The sequence below is a fragment of the Phoca vitulina genome, unplaced genomic scaffold (assembly GCF_004348235.1).
Source record: "Phoca vitulina isolate PV1807 unplaced genomic scaffold, GSC_HSeal_1.0 scaffold21, whole genome shotgun sequence".
Lineage (NCBI taxonomy): Eukaryota > Metazoa > Chordata > Mammalia > Carnivora > Phocidae > Phoca > Phoca vitulina.
In genome coordinates, this window is record NW_022589724.1 from 26,582,777 (window position 1) to 26,601,636 (window position 18,860).

Below are 18,860 nucleotides of genomic sequence, written 5' to 3' on the forward strand. Positions count from 1 at the left end.
GCCTCCCTGCCTGCTTGGGGACACCGTGTTGTCTCTTACCTCCACGCTGAGGGTGCTCTGCCCTCGCTGAAGTGCGGGTCCCCCTCCACTCCTACCAGCCCACGGCAGGCACCCTCTCTGTGCTCCCTGCCCACTGCACACTGGGTCCTAATCTCACATGGAATATCGTCTCTACCATCAGACTGGACCACTCCGGGCAGGGTGTACCCCAGTGTCTGGGCATGGGGGTGTGGGGAGAATGAGAGGAGGCAAGTACTTCAGCCCAATCTGCCACCTGTCCCCAGGTTGCAGTTGACTGGCCCTCCAGGCTGGGCACACGAATCGACCCGAGGCACCCTCCCCACTGCAGGTCCCCTCATTCAAGGCCCAGTGCCCGAAGGGGCTCTAGCCCCTCTCCTGACCCCATCCCTTCTGCAAAAAAAGACACTCTGCTCTTTCCACTTTGCACAAAAATGTATTTCTGTGACATCCCAAGGTACAGACATTTACCCAGGCCCCAGGTGGTAAAGCAGCGCGATGTGAGCTCTGCCCAGGGTCTGGCTCAGGCCATGTGAGCATGGAGGGGTGGGGCAGCTGTGGCCTGTCTGCCAAGCTTGGGAAGCGCAGGGCAGCCGCCCCCTTCCCAGGGCTGGCAGGGACAGACTTCAGAGGGAGAAGGCCTGGTGCCTCTCCCCTGGGCTGCTCATCCAGCCTATTCTGCCTCCAGGCAGAAATACTAGCAGAATCCACACACGGGCCCAGGGAAGGAGGAAGGAAGAAAGGTCATCCCCTTGGGGATGCCTGCAGAGTCGGCCCTGCTCCCCCAGCGCTTTATTCTGGGGGGGTCTCCTCGCCACCGCCTGTCTCCAGAGAAGCAATTCGGAGTTACACCAAGGGAGGACCACAAGATATTTCAGGATACATTTGCAGCTCACACTTCTCTGAAACACAGCACAGAGGTTCCCAAGGTAAAGCCTGGGGGCAGGGAGGAGGGGCTCAGAACGGCCAATGGGGCCACCGTAGGCTGTGCCCAGTGCTGGTCTGGAGGCAGCTACCTGTTGCTGCGGGTCCGGCTGGAGCGGGGACCTCCTGCCTCACCGAGAGACGTGTGGGGTCCTCCGGGCAGCGGGGCGGGGGGGGAGGGGCAAAAGAGGCCGGCTCAGTTCTGCTGGTGGGGTGCCTGGGCACCATGGGTGCTGCGGGCAGGGGAAGGGCTGGGGAGTGAGGAGCAAGCCCCTGGCCCCAGCGGTGCTGGCTCCCAGGGCTGGGGCGAGTGCTGAATATGTTTGGCAGAAGGGGCAGTGGAATCTGCCTGAGTTCTGACCAGCCCTGGGCTGGGGCCTTCAGTAGCCTGGGACCTGGTGGGAGACCAGGAGGCAGCCTCCATAGCAGCGTGGCCTCAGGCAGGCCTGGCCAGAGAACTGGCGGGGCTACTGGGAGCCCCGCCCCTGAGGATCCCCGGGGGCTGGGGCGGCCTGGGCCTGGGCACTCACTTCCTTGCCCCAGATGGCCCACGGCTGGGAGCACCAAGGCATTCGGGAGACCCAGTGGGGCTAGTTTTCATCCCAAACCCCATCAGCCACACCCAGGAGCCCAGAGGGGGTTCTCAGGCTTTGGCGGGTGGGTTGGGGTGCGGGACTGGGCTGTAAGAAGCCCGCTGCCTCTCCTAATGGGAAGCGAGGCCAGGGTCTGAGGTCACTGGGAAAGGCCCGGACTCTCAAAACGTTAGAGGCATTGAGTCTGAAGGGGGTAGGAGTGAGCGGCAGCAATGAAGGCTTGGAGTTGGGGCTTGAGAGTGGCCAAGGAAGCTGCGGGGACTCAAGGAGTGTTCTTTTGTTTTTGTACAGAAATCATACACACAAAACTTCACACTTCCTAACCAAAAAAAATAATATATATATATATATATATATATATAATATATATATATCTCACTAATGTTAAGGAAAAGCATCGGTTGTGCAAAAGTCCCCGTGTCCCTTCATCCAGCGGGAGGCTCCCGGGTGGGGGTCCGCCCGCTGGGCTGCTTGAGAGCTTCCTCCAGGCCTTGTGGTCCAGAGCAGTGGCGGCCGTGGGGGCGGAGGCCTCTATCTGGACGTGTCCATGTTCTCCTCTTTAAAGTTACTGCAGTGCTCAATCACCTTGCTGGAGACCACGGGGGAGAGAGGATCAGAGGGCGGCCTTGGGTCGGGTGGGTCTGGCTCCTCCCGGCACATGAGGCCGCTGGATTTGCTAGCAAATGTCAGCAGTGATGCTGATGCTGACGGAGGAGGTGTGTTTAGGGGTGCTGGCGGGGTGGCTGGCACATGCCGAGTGCCCAGGACATGGCACCTGTGGCCACCAATACGAAAGGCCCCCTGTGCCCTCCTCCTTCCTCCCCGGGCCCCCCTTCCCTACCTCTCAGCCCCAGGGCCTCTCTGGTTAGGGGCTCCCCTGAATTGGCTCAGGCCTGACCTTCACAACCCTCCCTGCTCCTTTCTTGAGCACCGCTGCCTTCTTCACTTTCCCCCTGCCTACCTGGGCAGCCTACTAGCGGTCCCCAGGCTGCCTGCATGTCAGATTCGCCCAGAGATCCTGGGCCCGAGGCGGTCCAGGTGGGGCCAGGGCAGCCGTGCCAGCATGAGGGCCCCTGACACCCTCCAGCGGCCAGGCCCGGTGCAGCGGTCTCGGGAACCCCCACCACTGGTGCTCAGAGCCCCGGTCTTACGCCCCCCTCCAGACTGACCCTTGAGAACCGCTGCCCCAACTGCAGTCAGGTGTCACCTGGGACCTTGGATGGCCTTTGGGTTGGTCGGGGGCAGGGGGCAGTGTTCACTGCAGCCTCCATGTGCTAAAGAGGTGCCTACTGCCTCTTAGGAAGTAAGGGGTGCCCAGAGTGGGACAGGAGTGGGATGGGTGGAGTGACTTCTGAGCTCCCTCTTGGTGCCACTCACATCTGCTTCAGACAGGCCGGCTGGTTCGGATACACATCTCAGGTCTTACAGAGATGTGCAAAGGGACTGGGGTAGATGTTCAAAGGGACTGGCAGCTCTGCCCTGTGCACGGCTTCACACCTCCACATGTGCACACCCATTTGCACTTGCCCGCCAGTTCTCTAGAATGTACTTTGCCACATGGTGTCCTCTTTCATTGGAAGGTCTTTGGCCAAAAATGATGAATTCTGGCCTGACTCGGTAAGGGCCAGGGAGGAGAGGATGGAATTCATTGGAGTGAGAGAAAATGAAGCTTACAGAGGAGGGCAATTATGCTCTGTGCAGAGCTGGATGATCTAGTTTCCGGCCACACTGTGGCCGAAATGACACGCAGGGAGGGCCCCGCTGGACAGCAGTACGCTGTCTGCCTCCACACTCCACTCCGACTTGCCCCCGCGAATCTCAGGGGGCCCCCCACGGTGTCCCCCGCTCCCCCACACCGAGGCTGCAAGCAGAAACACTGCCTGTCTCTTACCGGGCCATTTCCTTCGTCTCCTGTCGAGCGGTCGCCATCTTGATCATGTCCCTCAGCAGGGGCAGCCCCCCTTCTTTGATCAGCAGGGGGCAGTACTTGTCCGCTGCGGGGAGGGGCAGACAGCAGGTGACCAGGTCGGTCTTCCGGCACGCAGCCGGTGGCCCAGAACCCACCCTTGCTGCGAGGGCTGCCCTCCCCGAGGGGTGGGGGGAGTGGAGACGCAGGCCTGGGTGAGGACTGCTGCAGCTGGGAGCCGCCTGTTTGCCCAGCCCCAGGGGCCCGAGTTCCTGGGTCCACTGGGGGAGCAAGGGGTGAGTCCTTGGAAAAGGCTACTTTGGGATGCAACCACGTTTCTTTCCACAGCTCACCCTTGGGAAATAACACCCAAACCAGTGGCTTCTATTCTCAGAGAAGTTTTTGTAAAAATACAGATTCCTAAGCCCTGCCCTTGGGTATTCTGAGTCAACAGACCCAGGAACCTGTATTTATTTGTATTTTTAGCAGTATACTACCAGGTGATTCTGGTGGCCAGCCAGGTTGGAAGCAGCATTCCTTCCTATTATTGGGTGGTTCACGGTTCACGCCAATAAAGAATATTCTAGTGCTCAGGATCCAGGGCTTTATGCTCCATGGAGAACACGGGCATTTCAGTGGACCCTCCCCACCCCTCAACCCCCACCCCCTCTATGTGGCTCTATGTAGTCAGAGCTACTTTTACGATCTCCATTTTACAGATGAAAGAACTGAGGTTCAGAGGGAGGAAGCAATTCACCCAAAGTCATTCTGGAAGCTTGTCCGAGGGAGTCCCAGCTCAGGGCTCTTCCCTCTGGACGATACCGCCTCTCTGAGGTCAGGTGCTACTTTTTAGTAAGACTAATCTCAAGTAGTAATGAAAAAGGCTGATGCTTATTGAAGAGTTGGTATGGGCCAAGCACTGTTCCAAGCACTTTACATGCCTTATTTCACAGCAATCCTATTTTTATCCCATTTTAAAGATGAGGAAATTGAGGCATGGAGAGGTTGAGAAGCCTGCTCAAAGTAACACAGCTACAGCCAGTGGGAGAGCCAGGGTTCAAAGCTAGATGTCTGCCCCCAGAACCCGCACTCTGATCCATTTTGCCAGTTAACAGGACTGAGCAGGATCCAGGCACCAGGCTGGGCACTTCGTGCTGGTTCTCTTTTCACATCGATCTTATGAGGTAGGCATTATCGCTGTCCCCATTCTACAGAGGAGGAAACCGAGGCCCAGAGAGGTTAAATAACCTGCATGAGGTCACGTAACCAGTAAGAAAGAGAATGAGGGTCAATCCTGGCCTGTCATCCAGGTCTCCTAGTGCTATCCCTTCTTCTCCTCCCCCCAAAGCCACCCAGCAGAGGACGGTTCAGGCTCTTCTATGGGAGGATGGGGCGCTCTCTGAGGAATAAAGTTAGAATTGTGTTAAAGTTCTCTCCTGTTCCCTTGGAAAGCTGTTTCCTTGGGGCTTAGTTCTTTGTTTGGGTTGGTCTTACTCTGTCCTGCAGAAGGCATGGAGATTTTTGACTATTCACTTCTATGGAAGCAGGAGGCATTAAGAAAGCTGTCTGGGAACTCTGGATGGGCCGTCGGGCCTCCCAGGCTTGCTTCTGGTGATGGGGCAGGGACAGCCATTCTGCTGGGCGTCCCACAGATGCTGGAAAGTGGAGGGCTGTGTTCCCAGGTACGGATACTGACGCCAGCTCTCTCCGTACTCCGCACCCGGGTTATAAGTTCCCTGGGGGCAAGTGTGTTTGCAGCCTGGTGAGCAGCCCCGTGTCTGAACAAAGGGCGAGTGGGTACTCACGGTAGACAGACACTAGGTTGTACAGGGCCCAGGTGGCCCAGTGCTGGCTGACAGGGGAGATGCCCTGGGGAAGGAGGCGAAGAATTGGCTCAAATGACCTGCAGAAAGAGAGAGATCAGGGTGACTTCTGATGCCAAGGGTTGGGGGAGTGCATCTTCTTCTGCTGGAAAGCTCCTTCCTGGAGGGTCCTACAGACAACCCATGAGCAGGCTAGTAGGCTGCAGCGGACGCGGGGGCATAGGGCCCTTCAGGCTCCATGAAGGGAGCTCGCTTGTCAGAGAGGTCAAGAGCAGGGGCGTGTAAGGGAGGCAGGAGGGACGTTGATCAGGCGGTGCAGAAACGGGGGACCTCGGCAAGGAGGAGAGAGAGGGAGGCACGGTGAAGTACCGTGAGAAACAGAAATGAGACTGCACTTCTTATAATGGCCTTCTACGGGCCACCTGGAGTCATGGCCCCAGAGCCTTAAAATGCAAACCCCCTGGGCCGGTGACTCCACCTCATGTCTCCTTGGAAACGGCAGTCACCGGAGCCTGGGCAAAGCCGCAAGCATGAGCCTGCTCCTCCCAATGTCGGTTTTCTTTTCTTTTCTTTTTTTTTTTTTTTAAGATTTTGTTCATTTATCAGAGAGAGAGAGCACAAGCAGGGGGAAGGCAGAGGGAGAAGCAGACTCCCCGCTGAGCAGGGAGCCCGATGCGACGCTCGATCCCAGGACCCCGGGATCATGACCTGAGCTGAAGGCAGACACCTCACCGACTGAGCCACCCAGGTGTCCCCCAGTATGGGTTTTCGATGTCAGTGTCACAGTACAAGATGGGCCATCCACACCCAGAAAGTGACCCAGTCACGACCCGAGGAGGGAGACCCATATCTTGTGGCTGCAAATCCAGGCACAAGATAGGAAGACTGGACACCAGCTGCACTGCAAAGAACGAACTCAGTGCAGAGGGAAAGTGCTGGGAGGGGGGCGCCAGACTGTGAGCAGGGGTTCTTTCGGGGAGCAAGCTCACGAATGGTTTCTGTTTTGTTTCCTAGTGCGTGTCGCTATTTTCCTCTTTTTCTTTCGTCCCACAAATAAACATGTCTCAAATGTTTGTAAACAGCAAACTTTGGGTACACTGATGTACATGAAAGATGCACCCAGCTTTATGGGTGAGATGTGTGCTGTGTGGGGGCTGTCCCTCAGGGAGAGCCAACAGGAGACGAGAAGAAAGGCCTTGCTAGGAACAAGCGTCCTGTCTGCCCACGGACCCCACTCGCACATTCCTCCCTGCCATCCCCGCTCCGCACCTGTAATTGATGTTTCTCCGAGAGTTGATGTCCCAGCTCTGGATGGCTGCCCACATGCGCTCCTCCACCTCCTCCCGCTGGGGTTCGCAGATGCCCCACGCCTCGGGCCCATCGAACATGATGTGGGAGAGGACACCGCAGGCGTTGTATGAAACCTCGATCCCGTCGGCCTTGCTCTCCAGCAGGTTGCTGCCAAGAAGGAGAGAGAAAAATCCCTCCAAGTCCCTCTTCAGACACCAGCTGCTGGGCCCCAGCTTACAAACCGGATGCCAGAGGTGTTGCTGACTTATCACCTATTATCCATACACAGGTGACTATTCTAAAGATCTGAGGTCGCTGAAGACACAGCTACAAGAGGACCATTTATGGAGGCTTGAGAGAAACCACTTGTAGACAGAAGGTGACATTTCTAATGGAAACCTGGGCAGAGAGCAGTTGCTGCAACTGAACACAGACTATAGCCCTGAGCATCCTGGCAGCCAAGGCAAAAAGGGAAAGAAATACCAACCTGAAGACACTGATAAACTGGGAAGTCATTAGCTGGGGCCGCAGCTCCTTCACCTCGGCCACGTTTCCCAAGAGTCCTAGCATGTTCCGATGCAGTTCCTGCTTCTCTGGGAATTCCTGGCAAAATGAGAGCCATTGGGGCCACATCGATTAGGACTTAATTAGTGTCTGGTACTGTTTTGTTGTGAAGTGTCTGATACTGTTAACCTAGAAACTTTATGGGTATCTGGCCACTCCAACTAGACAAAGAGGGGGAGCAATATGCTGCCCTCACACCTTCTATTGCACCAAGTACAGTGCTGGGTACATACCATACGGGATTCAAATGGTGGGGACTCCTTGCTACAAAATCAAAGGCTGAGTGGAGATCTGACCTAAAAAACTCCAAAGAGGACAAACATGGTTCTATTTGCCAAAAGCTCAAATATTAGTTGAAGGGAAACTTTGTAGAAACTAGAGCAAGAAAATAAAAGATGAGTTTTATATTTATTTTTTATAATTGCTACCATTTATTTATTTATTTATTTATTTAAAGGAAGCTCTATGCCCAACGTGGGGCTTGAACCCATGACCCTGAGATCAAGAGTCGTATGCTCTACCAACTGAGCCAGCCAGGTGCCCCAAGGATGACTTTTTTTTTTTTTTAAGATTTTATTTATTTATTTATTTGACAGAGAGAGAGAGCACAAGCAGGGGGAGCGGCAGAGGGAGAGGGAGAAGCAGGCTCCCCGCGGAGCAGGGAGCCCGATGCGGGGCTCGATCCCAGGACCCTGGGATCATGACCTGAGCTGAAGGCAGACGCTCAACCGACTGAGCCACCCAGGCGCCCCCCAAGGATGACTTTTAAAAGACTGGACAGAATTCTATCCAGCTGACATCCCAGTGAACCCCAGCCAGACTGTGGGCAGCCCGAGAAATTGCTGTGGAGAAGGATGGGACTAGGTTTTCCCTTGGAGGGAGGGCTCTAAGAGAGGGGTGGGCCTGTAAGTCGGCCCCCACTGCCCTTCCGTGGGAACCATGGGGAGAGGGGTTGCTGACGGATCTGGGTGGTGGGACGCCTGGGGACAGAAGAGTGGCCGTGTGCGTGGTCAAGGAGGCTGCCTCGCTGGACATGGGCAGTACCTTCAGGCAGTCCAGGAAGAGCTTCATGCCATTGAAATTGAGGAACATCTCGCAGTTGTCGGGCGTCTCGTCCGTGATGTTCCACAGGGCACTCCAGGAGAACTCCATCACCTGGTCACACTGAAGGGAGAGGTAAGCTCAGCACAGCTCGCCTGGAGGGCCCTGCAGGCTCCTGACACCTGTGAGGGTGCCCCCTAACAAAACCTGGGTATCCTCCGGGGATAATCAACCCCTCTCGGGCTAGGGGAGGGGCAGAGTGGCTTCATGAAGGCTCGACTTACTATCTTATCCAGCAGCTTCTTCTGAATCAGCTTCAGCATGGTCTGTGGGCAGAGAAGAGAACTTGTGGGGGGCCAGGGCTCAAGAGCTACTGTGTCCCCCAAGAACCAAGATGGAGAGAGGAGAGTCAGCACTTCTACTCCTGGCTAATGCATCCTGACAAGACCAAATGTGCCTATCCGGTCGAGGGGGGCTGTTTGAAGAAGTGCAACCCACAGACTTGGTCCCTAGCATTGGGAGACCTGGGTGCTAGTCCTGGCTCAACCCTGTTCCCTGTGTAGCTTTGGGCCTGGCCCTCCCCTCTGTGGGCTCCAGCCTATCCAGCGCTAAAGTAAGAGGAGGAGACCAGATGCTCCTTCCTCATTCTTTCCTTCCACTCTTCAGCAAATACTTACTCTCCCCACTGTGTGCCAGGCCCCATGCTAGAAAGTGCTGGGGATGTCATGACGGAAGAAGGAACAAGTGTGGCGTCTTTCCCTACAGAACTCACAACCCAGCGGGGAGGCCGACATTAAACAGACAGTCCCTCAGATACTTATTTAACCCCAGTGAGAAAGACCTAATAGGGGACCTGGTCCGAGGAGCCAGGAGTGGCTTGGATGGTGGGACCAAGTGGGCAGCTGGAGCGGCTGGGAGAAGATGCCAGAATGTTTTAGGTGGAGCAAATCTACGGGGACATAAGCTACATTCGTGGTGAGGAGATTCTTCCTTTGGTCTAGCTGAAATCCTTCAGGGGGCAGAGGGGCTCTGGAGAAGGCAGGCAGGGAGGGAGGGGAGGCGGGGCCGCCCGAGGGCACGCACCACAACGAAGCCCATCTTGCCCACGGCCTCCTTGTGGTCATTGTCCACTTGGCAGACCAGGGCGTTGCACAGGTGCACAGCGATGCGCTGGATCGACTCGTCCTGCCGAGTGGGGTTGAGGATGCTGAGCAGGAGCTCGTTGACCCGGCGGTACTGGAATTCCAGCTCCTCGGGAATGCTGAAGTTACAGAGGGTCAGACAGCAGTTCCGCTGGACCTGGGCCGGGACAGGAGACAAGGGAAGCACAGTCAGGGTCGGACTTGGGAGCTGGACTCCAGGGGCGCTCTAGAGGCGTGAGATCATCCAGAGCTGTAGTGGTCCAGGAAGGCTTTCTGGAAGAGGAGACTCCGAGGCTATTTTTTTTTTTAATGTTTAAAAAAACTGTAAAATATAATTTTCATACAGAGAGGACATAAAACACAAATGTATAGTTTTATGAGCATTTATGAAGCAAACAAGCTTTTCGGCAACCATGTAACCACCGCCTGGGTCAGGAAATAGAATACTGCCAGCACCCGGAAATCCCCATAGGTCCCTTCCTGGTCATCAGCCCCTCTCCACACTAGAGAGAACTACTGTCCCTGCTAGTCTACACGAAAGATTCTCTAGCATCCTGCTTAGTGTTGTTTACCATAGGTTTGCAAGATCAACTATGTTGTTATAAGCAGCTGAAAAGCATTCATTTGTCCACTGCATTACGGTACTTGAATTTATTCACCCATCCCACTGTTGGTGGACATCTGAGGGGGCTTCAGTGTTTGGCACTTCAAACGATGCTCATGCATGCACCTTGGCGTCCACACACATGGTTTCTTCTGGGTCACACACGGCGTGCATGTCTTCGACTTGACCAGGTGAACGAGACTGTTTACCAAAGTGGCTGTACCAGTTTGCAGTCCTACTGGCAGAGTAGGAGGCCTCATGCTCCTTGACATCTTTGATTTCTTTTTGCGTTGTCTGTGGGTTTTTTTTTTTAAGTATTCTTGGAGCATTTGCCTGTAATTTAATTTCCTTCTATCCTTTCTCGTTAGATTTTGAGAGATCATTGTACTTCATTAATTATGTAATTTAGAGGGTAGCCCCTTAGTTAACTTTCCCCCCCAAATTACACATACATTTTTTAATTTGAGAAAAAATTTATTTTAAATTATAAGAGCCAATACTTACTGTAAAAAGTTCAAATAGTAGTATTTGAGCAAAAAGTTAAAGTCTCTCACTTTATTCCCCAGAAGTAATCGCTATTAAAAGTTTGGTGCATGTCCTTCTAGATTTTTCTATCACGCAAATACAAATATATATTTGGGGGAGAGGTGAGGCAAAAAAAGATATTATACATATTGGTCCAAAACTTTTCACTTAGCAATATGCAGTGGACATCTTTCCACATTAGGGATGTACAGATTTACCATAATATCCCATTGTGGGGGTATGTTACTTTTCCAGGTCCCTATTGCTACAACATTCTGGTTTCCTCTAATTTATCTTTAATTAAAAAGGGTGGATGTATGTATATCTTTTTCCTCTAAAATACATTTGAATTATGGAATACACAGGCCCCAAAAATCAATGCATTTCCAGTTTTGGCAAATTCTGCCAGCTGGCCTCCAAAACGGTGGTACAATTCATACCTCACCAGTGACAAGTATGTGAAAGTACTCTCCCCTGACCTCTGTCAACGTTGGGGATCATCGGTCTCTTGAGATGAAATGTGGTATCTCATCATTTTAATTTCCATTTCTTTGATAGAGTTTATTAATTTGTTTGGGAGTCTTCAACTAGCATTTTTGTCAAAAAAAAAGAAAAAAAAGACAGCCCTTTTACCTGATGATAAGATCAATTTCAATGTAGAAAACAGTTGCTCTAAAGTCTGGCGTTGGCATGCAGTGGGAGAGCAGGCCTTCTCATCCCTACAGAGACTTTCTGGAGGATGATTCGAAAGTACGTCCTAAATGCTTTAAAAATACACCTACCCATTCACTGCCCCAGCAATGCCCCTTTTAGTCATGTATTATAAGGATAAGCAATTGAGTAGAGTCAGCAAAGCCTTATTTGAAATAGCACACAAGAAAAAAGTCACCTAAATGTTCAACCACAGGGGCTAACTCAGTGACTGTAGCCCGGGCCTGTGGGTCAGCCCGGCCTGCTACTCTGTGGGGACGGGGCTTGGCCACTGCTTCCCAGCTCCAGTGCACAGTCCGCTCCAGAGCGGCCTTCCCTGGATGAGGACGCTGAACACTGTGCTGATACCAACAACTATAAAACAACGGTTAAGCCCAGCTGCGAGGGGGAGGAGAGCTGGACTGGGGACAACTTTCACTCTGTAGTTAACACATTTTCTTTCTTTTTTTTTTTTTAAGATTTTATTTATTTATTTGACACACATAGAGAGAGCACAAGCAGGGGGAGTGGCAGGCGGAGGGAGAGGGAGAAGCGGGCTTCCTGCTGAGCAAGGAGCCTGACAAGGGACTCGATCCCAGGACCCTGGGATCATGACCTGAGCCGAAGTCAGACACTTAACTGATTGAGTCACCCAGGTGTCCCAACACATTTTCATATCATGGTCGACCCTTGGATAACCTGAGAGTTAGGGGCACCAACCTCCTCCCCACCCACTGCCATGCAGCTGAAAATCCACACATAACTTCTGACTCCTCCCAGAACTTCACCACTAACTAATACCCTACTGTTGACTACATAACATCAATAGTCAATGAACACATTTTGCACGTTATATGTGGTACATATTGTAGTCTTAAGATAAAGTAAGCTAGAGCAAAGAATATGTAAGGAAATCATGAGGAAGAGAAAATACATTGACAGTGTATACTGTATTTGTCAAATAAAATCTGCATCTGGGGCGCCTGGGTGGCTCAGTCAGTTAAGTGTCCAGACTCTTGATTTTGGCTCAGGTCATGGTCTCAGGGTTGTGAGATAGAGCCCCGTGTCGGGCTCCGTGCTAGACATGGAGCCTGCCTAAGATTCTCTCTCTCCCTCTGCCCTTCCCCCCTGCTCCTGCTTGATCTCTCTCTCTCTCTCAAATAAATAAATAAATCTGTTTTTTTTTTTAAGATTTTATTTATTTATTTGACAGAGAGAGACACAGCGAGAGCGGGAACACAAGCAGGGGGAGCGGGAGAGGGAGAAGCAGGCTTCCCGCGGAGCAGGGAGCCCGATGCGGGGCTCGATCCCAGGACCCTGGAACCATGACCTGAGCCGAAGGCAGATGCTTAACGATTGAGCCACCCAGGCACCCCTAAGTAAATCTGTTTTTTAAAAAAATGGGTGTCTGGGTGGCTCAGTAGGTTGAGCATCTGACTCTTGATTTCAGCTCAGGTCATGATCTCAGAGTCGTGGGATCGAGCCCTCCATCGAGCTCCGGGCTCCGTGGCTCCGTGGCTCTGTGCTCAGCATGGAGTCGGCTTGTCCCTCTTCCTCTGCTCCTCCCCCAACTCTTTCTCTCTCTCTCTCAAATAAATAAATAAAATCTTTAAAGAAGAAATCTGCATCTAAGTGAACCCGCACAGTTGAAACCCGTGTGGTTCAAGGGTCAATGGTGCTTGAATTTGTTTGTTTTCAAGCATTAGATGTCTTACTTTTATAATCAGAAAAGAAACATTATTTTAAGAGTTCTGTTGTAAAAATGTTTGTTGATCTGGGAGATGTTCACATTCATAAGACACTGTTGAAATAAAAATCCACATTATGCAAACAGTAAGTGCAGAATGACCCCATCTACTAAATAAACATGCACAGGCGAAATCCAGAACAGGTATCCAACATCAACAGTGGCTATCTCTGTGTGGTGGGATTATGGGTGTATTTTTTTTTTCTTTCTATCTGTAATTACAATTTTTCTAAGGTCAAAATTTGTGTGACTTTTATAATAGAAGCAGCTATTGGAAAACAATCCCCCCTCCCCCGGCAACAGAGTGTTACTGGGCAGAAGGGCTAAGGAGTCAGCATGAGCAGAGGCCCAGGGGCAGGAGAACAGGGTCCCTGGGTGGGGGATGGCCATGGGGGATGGACTGGTCAGGTGGGGCCGGATTACAGGGTCCTGAATGCCAGGTCCCAGAGTCTGGGAGGGATGCCGTGGGTAAGGGGGGGGGGGTGCAGTACAGAGCCAGGCGGAAAAGGGTGTGAACAGGATGGCCCCTGAGGGACCAGGTTGGTGAGGCTGGGACACAGGGTGCACAGGAAAAGGAGGGGCTGGGCCTGAGCATGCAGGGCTGTCGTGGGTAGGGGGCTCACCGTCACCTCCTGGTAGGATTCCATGCCATTCAGCACCACCTGGATGACCTGTCGGCGTAGCTTGACGCTCTGCTCTGAGCGGTACTCAGAATTGGTCAGGTAGAAGAGGGCAGCGCTGCCCGTGACTTGAATGTTCTTGTCATACTTGTGGCACTTGAGGGCCGTGATGACCAGCTGTAGGAAGACAGGATAGGCCTGGGTTGGCAAGTTCCGTTCAAGCTGTGCAAGGCCAGGCCTAGGGCTCTGCCAGGGAGCTGGGATAGGTCCTCTGGGCTACAGCTTATCCCAATCCTGCTCTCTGAGAGCAGAAGTGAGGATTGGGGACAGAAACTAGGATAGGGCCACAGGTCTGGGATAAGGCCAGTGCTGGGACAAGTTAGGCCTGGGGCTCGGGGGTAGGACTGCTGGTGTCCTGGGGATGAGGAGGAGGTGCAGAGGAGGGACGGGGGCTCTGGCTCAATCAAATCCAGCACCTGCCAGCTGGGGACGGGCAGGAGACCGAGGACCCCCGGGGTTGAGGCTGACCTTCAAGGCCCGAAGAAGCTGGTTGCAGCGCTCGATGCGTGCGATGTCAAAAAGCAGGTTGATGGCCCGTGAGGTGATCTCAGGCCTATGCTCTGTGTAGGCCTCTATGGCATTCAGCACCTGCTCCTCATTTTTGTCACCACTTACCTGGGAATGAAACATGCTCAGAACCACCCGGAAGAGGCCAAGTGGTAGGATCCCTAGATCCCAGCTCCATCTCTAGCCCCAGGGCAGACACCGTGGGGCCCCCAGCCCACCCCCTTCCCTTGTCCCAGAGCTCCGTATTCTTCCCCTCCCCGACTCCCTCTCTCACTTTGTAGGCGGGAATGTGTGTCAGGCGGCACAAGGAGGTCTCGAAGAGCCCAAGGAACTGCAGTGGCCTCTTCAGGGCCCGGAAAGGCATGATGCTGCTCTTGGAAGGCTCAATGCTGGGGGAAGAGGATGTCGGGTCAGTGGCCTATGGACTGGGGCTGCCCTGGGTTCACTCAGGAGGGCTTCTCCCTGAGGGTGGCTGGCTAGGCATTTACTTGGGGCCCTCTTCTAGGCCTTCCTGCCTCATCTTTTGGGACATAGGCCCCCCACCTCTTGACGGAAAGGTGGCAAGGTCAAACTGTATAACATGTGGCGTGGGAGATACTGTTGCAACCATCTTTAGAAAATACTATGTGCCCTTCTAGTGAGGACTTGTCCACTTTATGTAAAGTTCTACCAACAATCATGAAGGACATGCCCATCAACCAAACCCCCATGAACGTATGGCTGGTAATAGGGCTTAGAGCCAATTAGAGCCGGATGGGTTTGAATCGTATCTCTCAACCAACCAAGCCAGGAAGCAACCTATCTGCTGTGATACCTAATGCATGGTGGACACTGCTGGCCCATCCTACTACCACCACCTGTCTCTAGCCAGGCTGAGGGTCCTAATTTCCTGGTCACTCCTCAAGCTTGCACCTTCCAGTCTTTGTGTATGCTGTTCCCTCTGCTGGAACACCTTTCCTCTGGCAAACTCAGAAGGAGCTTTCAGGACAGCTTGGATGCCATTCTTCCTTCCTCTTTCCTGATCCTCAGGGCAACCCCACAGCCCTGTGCCTCCCCTACCACAGTCCTACTAATGACTCCTCTGTCCCCATTAGCTCGTACAGACTCAAGAGGGCAGGGTCTGCTTCGTTTCTTTATCTCTAGCACCCAGCACAGGACTTGGCTCGGTAAATGCTTGTTGAGTGACACCCTGCTGGCAACCATGGCGGGGGGGTCCCCACCTAGTCTGCCCTGCCTCCTCGTCCATCTTGGAGATGCTGCAGTTCTCCAGGATCATGTGGCCAGAGATGTCCAGGGACATCAGGTTCCCCAGCTTTTGCACAAAGAGGCTCAGCACCTTGCGAGTCAGCTTGAACTTGTAGTAGCTGGAGAGGCGGTCTCGGGAGATGTCCAGGTGTCTGGAGATTGGAGTGGGGGCCAAAGGTCAGGAGCTGGACACGGGTTGGGGCTTCCTCGAGACCCCTGCTCTTTCAGCCCATGGCAGGCGAGGGCCCATCCCTGCCACAACTGCCCCAGGGCATTCTGGGGAAGAGCCTGTTGGCACCCCAAGGCCCTGAACAGCCAGGATGCAGCCACAACACTGGGCTCAAGGAAGGGGACTGTCTCTTCCAAACCCACTTCTGCCTGGCCAGGGGCTCACAAACCTCCTGGGACTGCCACCCCCCACCCCCCACCCTTACCCCAGTGAGCTCCGGGCCAGCAGCTCACCGCAGCTTGTGCAGCTGGACGATGACCCGGATGTGATCATCTGAAAGGTCCATGTTGTAGAGCACAAGGGACACCAGGCTGTCTTTCCACTGGGTTAGGAAGGCCGCGTCGCTCGTCTGGATGCCTGAGAGGTCCAAGGCAGCCAGGGAGTTGAGTGGCCGGAGCAGGGATTCCACAGGGACCCCGTCGATCATGCGACCCAAGTTGAGGAAGCGTAGGCGGCTAAAGCCCTCAAAGGTGAAGTCCTTGACCAGCACCTGGCAGGTGGGGTTGACGAGGCACTCGTCTTCACAGCCCCCTGGGTTCTCCTCCTCGTAGAAAATGTTTGCACAGCCGAAGAGGCTCAAGGACACCAGGGTGTGGCTAAAGCTCCTCAGCGTCTGCAGACTCTTGGCGGACAGCTTCTCGCAGTTGGTCAGGGACAGCTCCACCAGGTCCTGGTAGCAGGCACAGCTCCGTCATCACCACAGCGCACCAACCCCCGCCTCCGGCGACCCCCAGGCCTGACCCCAGACCACAGGCAGGCTTGGGGAGGGGCGGGCATAAGGAGGGGGCGCGCCAGATTCTTGTGCTGGAGGTGAGCGGCCCAGCCCTCGACTCACTGACCCTCTCTGGCCGGCCTCCCCATGGCCAACCCCCTGGCTGGCGATGCAGGTCTCACCTGTTTGCGGATGGCCTCCAGGTCCTGGTCCTGCACCAGGTCCTCGCGGAGGTGGATCCGGGTGAGGCGGGTGCTGCGGGGGTCTGAGAAAAGGCTGAAGAAGCTCTCGTGTGGCTCAAAGTTGCAGGCGGCGTTGACCAGCTCCACATACCTGGGAGGGAGGAAAGCCTGGCTAGTGGGAGGGGCCCGGGGACCCTTGTCCTCCCTAAAGGCTCAGCTCCAGGCATCCTGTCCCTGGAACCTTCCCTCACCACCCATCAGCAGCTTCCATCTCCTCTGTCCCCTGCCCCTCTTTCTAAGAGCATCTGCTTGGATCCTGACCCCCTTGCAGGTAAGATGAAGCGTAGCCCCAGGCACCAGGAGGGCAAAGGTGATGAAGGGGCCTGTAATCAATAGCAAATCCCAAACTCTTCCTCCCAAAGCCGTACACATCTATAACAAACACACACGTCCACATTCCTCATTTTAAGCCAGCTTCTGTTCCTTGACTGGCCCCTCCCAGGACCCTTTCCAACACGAAGATTAAGCCAAGGGGTTTAACATTCCCAGCTGGGTGCAGGGCAAGCACTCAATAAAACCCTGTTTGAGATGCCACTTGATACAAGAATCTTGGTCTGATGGAAAAGGCTTGGGAGTCAAACACTCTGGACTCTAAATCCTAGCTTGGCTGTTCACTACTTGGGCAACTTGACACGAGTAATGGAACTTCCCCAGACTTTAGTTTCTTCATCTGTAAAATGGACATAACTCTGGTCTGCAAAGCGTCCAAGCGAGTACCTGACCCACATTAAATGCTCAGAATATGATTACAAGTCGGGCTCTATCCTCCGGTCACACACAAGTTCCCACTCTTTCTCCTTTCTTTTATTCAGATTTTATTTTATTTATTTATGTTTTTAAGATTTATTTGAGAGAGAGAGAGAGCAAGCAGGGGAGGGGTAGAGGGAGAGGGAGAGAGAGAAGCAGACTCCCTGGTGAGTGTGGAGTCCAATGTGGGGCTCGAGCTCATGGCCCTGAGATCATGACCTGAGCCAAAATCAAGAGTCAGCCACTCAACCGACTGAGCCACCCAGGCGCTCCCTATTTTACTTTATTCTTTAAAGATTTTTGATTTCAGCTCAGGTCATGATCTCAGGGTCTTGGGATGGAGCCCTGTATTTGGCTCAGTGGGGAGTCTGCTTGGGATTCTCTCTCTCCCTCTCCCTCCTGCCTCTCCCACTTGTGCTCTCTCAAATAAATAAATACATTTTTAAAAAAAGATTTTGGGGCACCTGGGTGGCTCAGTCCATTAAGTGTCTGCCTTTGGCTCAGGTCATGATCCCAGGGTTCTGGGATCAAGCCCCACATCGGGCTCCCTGCTCGGCTGGGAGCCTGCTTTTCCCGCTCCCTCTGCCCCTCCTGCCCTCCTGCCCCTCTATTTCTCAAATAAGTAAATATTTAAAAAAAATTTTTTTTAAAGATTTTATTTTTAAATAAACTCCACACCCAATGTGGAGTTCAAACTCACAACCCCAAGATCAAGAGTCGCATGCTCCACTGACTGAGCCAGCCAGGTGCCCCACAAGTTCCCACTTTTATGTGCAACTGTTTGGTCTAACAATTTCCCTTCTGGGCATCTAGACTGAACTCCCTGAGGTGAGTGAATGCATATCCTATTGCTAGGAGCCTCTAATAGTGGGGAGTCCCCTGGAGGGTCCACATAAAGATTTTCTGAATGATTCGATTCCTGGTCATAGATCCATTACTTGTGTACCAGAGCATAAACATGTTTGTGGCCATGTGCACACACAGACACGTGTTTGTAGGCACAGGTATGCGTGTACACACACAGAACAGCGCAGACTCCTTCATTTATATGCAGGTTTCTTTTTTCTTTCTTTTTATTTTATTTTATTTTTTTTATTATTATGTTACGTTAATCACCATACATTACATCATTAGTTTTTGAGGTTTCTTTTTTCTTCTTCTTTTTTTTTTAAAGGTCTTATTTATTTATTTATTTTATTTTATTTTATTATTTTTTAAAGATTTTATTTACTTATTTGAGAGAGAGAGAATGAGAGAGAGCACATGAGAGGGGGGAGGGTCAGAGGGAGAAGCAGACTCCCTGCGGAGCAGGGAGCCCGATGCGGCACTCGATCCAGGGACTCCAGGATCATGACCTGAGCCAAAGGCAGTCGCTTAACCAACTGAGCCACCCAGGCGCCCTAAAGGTTTTATTTATTGATTTGAGAGAGAGAGCAGAGCGAGAGAGAGAGCATGAGCGGTGGGGGAGGGGCAGAGGGAGAGGGAGAAGCAGACTCGCTACTGAGCAGGGAGCCCGATACGGGGCTCGATCCCAGGACCCTGACCTGAGCCGAAGGTAGACGCTTAACCATCTGAGCCACCCAAGCACCCCATATGCAGGTTTTTATACCCTCTCATAGATGTAATGCACA

General features: G+C 53.1%; 1 protein-coding gene across 3 annotated transcripts in view; it reads right to left on the reverse strand.

The window, feature by feature from the left end:
* Positions 1–434: 434 nt before the first annotated feature.
* Positions 435–18,860, reverse strand: part of ZER1 (zyg-11 related cell cycle regulator) — a 30,270-nt gene continuing 11,844 nt past the window's right edge. For 2 of the 3 annotated variants that reach the window (XM_032418633.1, XM_032418632.1), the window contains exons 3-16: positions 16,423–16,573; positions 15,762–16,198; positions 15,275–15,451; positions 14,329–14,443; positions 14,016–14,162; positions 13,491–13,664; positions 9,243–9,458; positions 8,444–8,485; positions 8,163–8,282; positions 7,042–7,157; positions 6,534–6,722; positions 5,247–5,344; positions 3,427–3,529; positions 435–2,124 (exon numbers count right to left, since the gene is read on the reverse strand). In XM_032418633.1, coding sequence (XP_032274524.1) covers positions 2,067–2,124; positions 3,427–3,529; positions 5,247–5,344; positions 6,534–6,722; positions 7,042–7,157; positions 8,163–8,282; positions 8,444–8,485; positions 9,243–9,458; positions 13,491–13,664; positions 14,016–14,162; positions 14,329–14,443; positions 15,275–15,451; positions 15,762–16,198; positions 16,423–16,573 — 2,143 coding nt within the window. In that variant the 3' untranslated portion in view covers positions 435–2,066. The remainder of the gene's footprint in view (positions 2,125–3,426; positions 3,530–5,246; positions 5,345–6,533; positions 6,723–7,041; positions 7,158–8,162; positions 8,283–8,443; positions 8,486–9,242; positions 9,459–13,490; positions 13,665–14,015; positions 14,163–14,328; positions 14,444–15,274; positions 15,452–15,761; positions 16,199–16,422; positions 16,574–18,860) is intronic. The other variant, XM_032418634.1, reaches the window with a different exon arrangement.